The 2,500-nt window shown below is 43.0% G+C and overlaps 1 protein-coding gene across 7 annotated transcripts in view; it reads right to left on the minus strand.

Annotated features, from left to right (window-relative positions):
* Window positions 1-2,500, minus strand: part of gtdc1 (glycosyltransferase-like domain containing 1) — a 79,764-nt gene that overhangs the window by 64,200 nt on the left and 13,064 nt on the right. For 6 of the 7 annotated variants that reach the window (XR_003693701.1, XM_028590897.1, XM_028590900.1 and 3 more), the window contains exon 2: window positions 304-498. Coding sequence is in view for 6 of the 7 variants with exons in the window: in XM_028590897.1 (XP_028446698.1) it covers window positions 304-494 (191 nt within the window). In the remaining variant the exon portion in view is untranslated. The remainder of the gene's footprint in view (window positions 1-303; window positions 499-2,500) is intronic. The other variant, XM_028590895.1, reaches the window with a different exon arrangement.

Consider the following 2,500-nt stretch of genomic DNA (forward strand, 5'->3'; position numbering starts at 1 on the left):
TTTAGTCGACTAATCGATGAGTTGATTTAATTGACAGATCTGTGAGCTTTGAGAGGTGGTTAAGACTAGAAAAGCACAATATAAATGTAGTTAATTAACCATCTGTAAAACTGAGTTTCTCCACAATTAATCCTGCAAAAGCACCACTTTAAATCTTGTGTTTACCATAAATGTGCTCAGAAGTTTCTTGGAAATGAGTAATTAAGCATTAATAAGCATAAAAAATGACTGATGGACTAAAGAAATCTTGGTCGACTAAGACCAAAACTACAGATTAGTCGACTAATCACCCCCCCCCCTCACCTGTAGGACGAGCAGCAGGGGATGGTCTGGCTGAAGAGCAGCGCTGCTGTCCTGGCCCTCCAGGGCCACTTCTTGGCCGGCAGCGTGCAGACGGAGACGCCAGAGACGTTCTCCTGCAGCAGGTCGATCAGCTGTTTGTGAGAACCCCCGTAGAACGGCTCGACCAATAGCACGGAGGGGGGGGACGCCATCTGACTACACAAGAGATAGAGAGAGACACAAGAGACAGAAGAGAGAGACAGAAGAGAGAGACAGAAGAGAGACAGAAGAGAGACAGAAGAGAGACAGAAGAGAGACAGAAGAGAGGAGAGACAGAAGAGAGACAGAAGAGACACAGAAGAGAGGAGAGAATGGAGAAAGAAGAGACTTATTTTATGTAAAGAGTTTGACTGTATCGACCAATAGGAAGCCGGGAGACACTGACACGTGACAACAGTAGAGAGAGAGTTATTGATCGCGTCGTATTAGATGCAGGGTTCGTACACCTTTTCCAAGGTAAAATTCAAGCACTTTTCAAGCACTTTCAAGGTCCATTTTAAAGCTTTTTCCAGCACCTTACACCACCGTAAAATATATATACCAATACATAGTCAAAATTACTATTTAGTGTTATTGTCACATTAAAAGACATAATGCTATAAACATAAAATAAATAAAAAAAGTTTTATTTTTCTAAATGTTTTCTAAACTATATCACTGTCAATGTCAAAACTATCAGAACCAGTGAGACAGCTATAGAGAGGAGCAATGTGGGAAAACTATAACAGAACATACAGTGAGACAACTATGGAGAGGAGACTGAGTGGGAGGGGTCTATAACAGAACATACAGTGAGACAACTATGGAGAGGAGACTGAGTGGGAGGGGTCTATAACAGAACATACAGTGAGACAGCTATAGAGAGGAGACTGAGTGGGAGGGGTCTATAACAGAACATACAGTGAGACAGCTATAGAGAGGAGACTGAGTGGGAGACTGAGTGGGGGGTCTATAACAGAACATACAGTGAGACAGCTATAGAGTGGGAGGGGAGAACACTGACAGCTATGGAGAGGGGAGTGGGGGGTCTATAACAGAACATACAGTAAGACAACTATAGAGAGGAGACTGAGTGGGGGAGGGTCTATAACAGAACATACAGTGAGACAGCTATAGAGAGGAGACTGAGTGGGAGGGGTCTATAACAGAACATACAGTAAGACAACTATGGAGAGGAGACTGAGTGGGAGGGTCTATAACAGAACATACAGTGAGACAGCTATAGAGAGGAGACTGAACATACAGTGGGAGGGTCTATAACAGAACATACAGTGAGACAGCTATAGAGAGGAGACTGAGTGGGAGGGGTCTATAACAGAACATACAGTAAGACAACTATGGAGAGGAGACTGAGTGGGAGGGGTCTATAACAGAACATACAGTGAGACAGCTATAGAGAGGAGACTGAGTGGGAGGGGTCTATAACAGAACATACAGTGAGACAGCTATGGAGAGGAGCACTGAGCGGGAGGGGTCTGAGCCTAATGACTCATTCTGGGTCACAATCCAGGACAACAGGTGGTGCCCCCTCTTAGATTTTGCTCAAAGGTTATGCTACCCTTAATGTCCTTTCACACGGTTTTCCAAATCTAGGGCATGCTGTACAGACTTGTAACAGTTCAGTCATATCGACATGTTTGTCTTCCACCCTGCAATGTTTGGGCTGCCTAGGAATTAATGTCCAAATATTGCTTCCCAGATAATGTGATTTTCAGGCTGTAAAACTGAAGTCATTTCAAAGGCTGAAAATATGAAGACATAGGATTTGAACAGAACTATTTTACAGGCCGTGGTTTTGGGACACATTCTTGTCATAGACGAGGTTTGAACTAAATCTGAGACAGTGCAACAACAACAACCTGTAATTTCATTATAACCCAGAAGACTGACACCTGCCTCATAAATAGCCTATATTAATTGAGAAAAAAACTGTACAAAATTCAAGCACTTTTCAAATTTTGAAAACACAACCTCCAAATTCAAGCATTTTCAAGGATTTCAAGCACCCGTACGAACCCTGTATATGATAGAGGTAAACCTCTTGGTTCTCTATCAGGTTATTAATGGATGATCAGCTCTGGCTTTCCCACACGTTACACACACACACACACACACACACACACACACACACACACACACACACACACACACACACACA

The sequence above is a fragment of the Perca flavescens genome, chromosome 11, assembly GCF_004354835.1.
Source record: "Perca flavescens isolate YP-PL-M2 chromosome 11, PFLA_1.0, whole genome shotgun sequence".
NCBI lineage: Eukaryota > Metazoa > Chordata > Actinopteri > Perciformes > Percidae > Perca > Perca flavescens.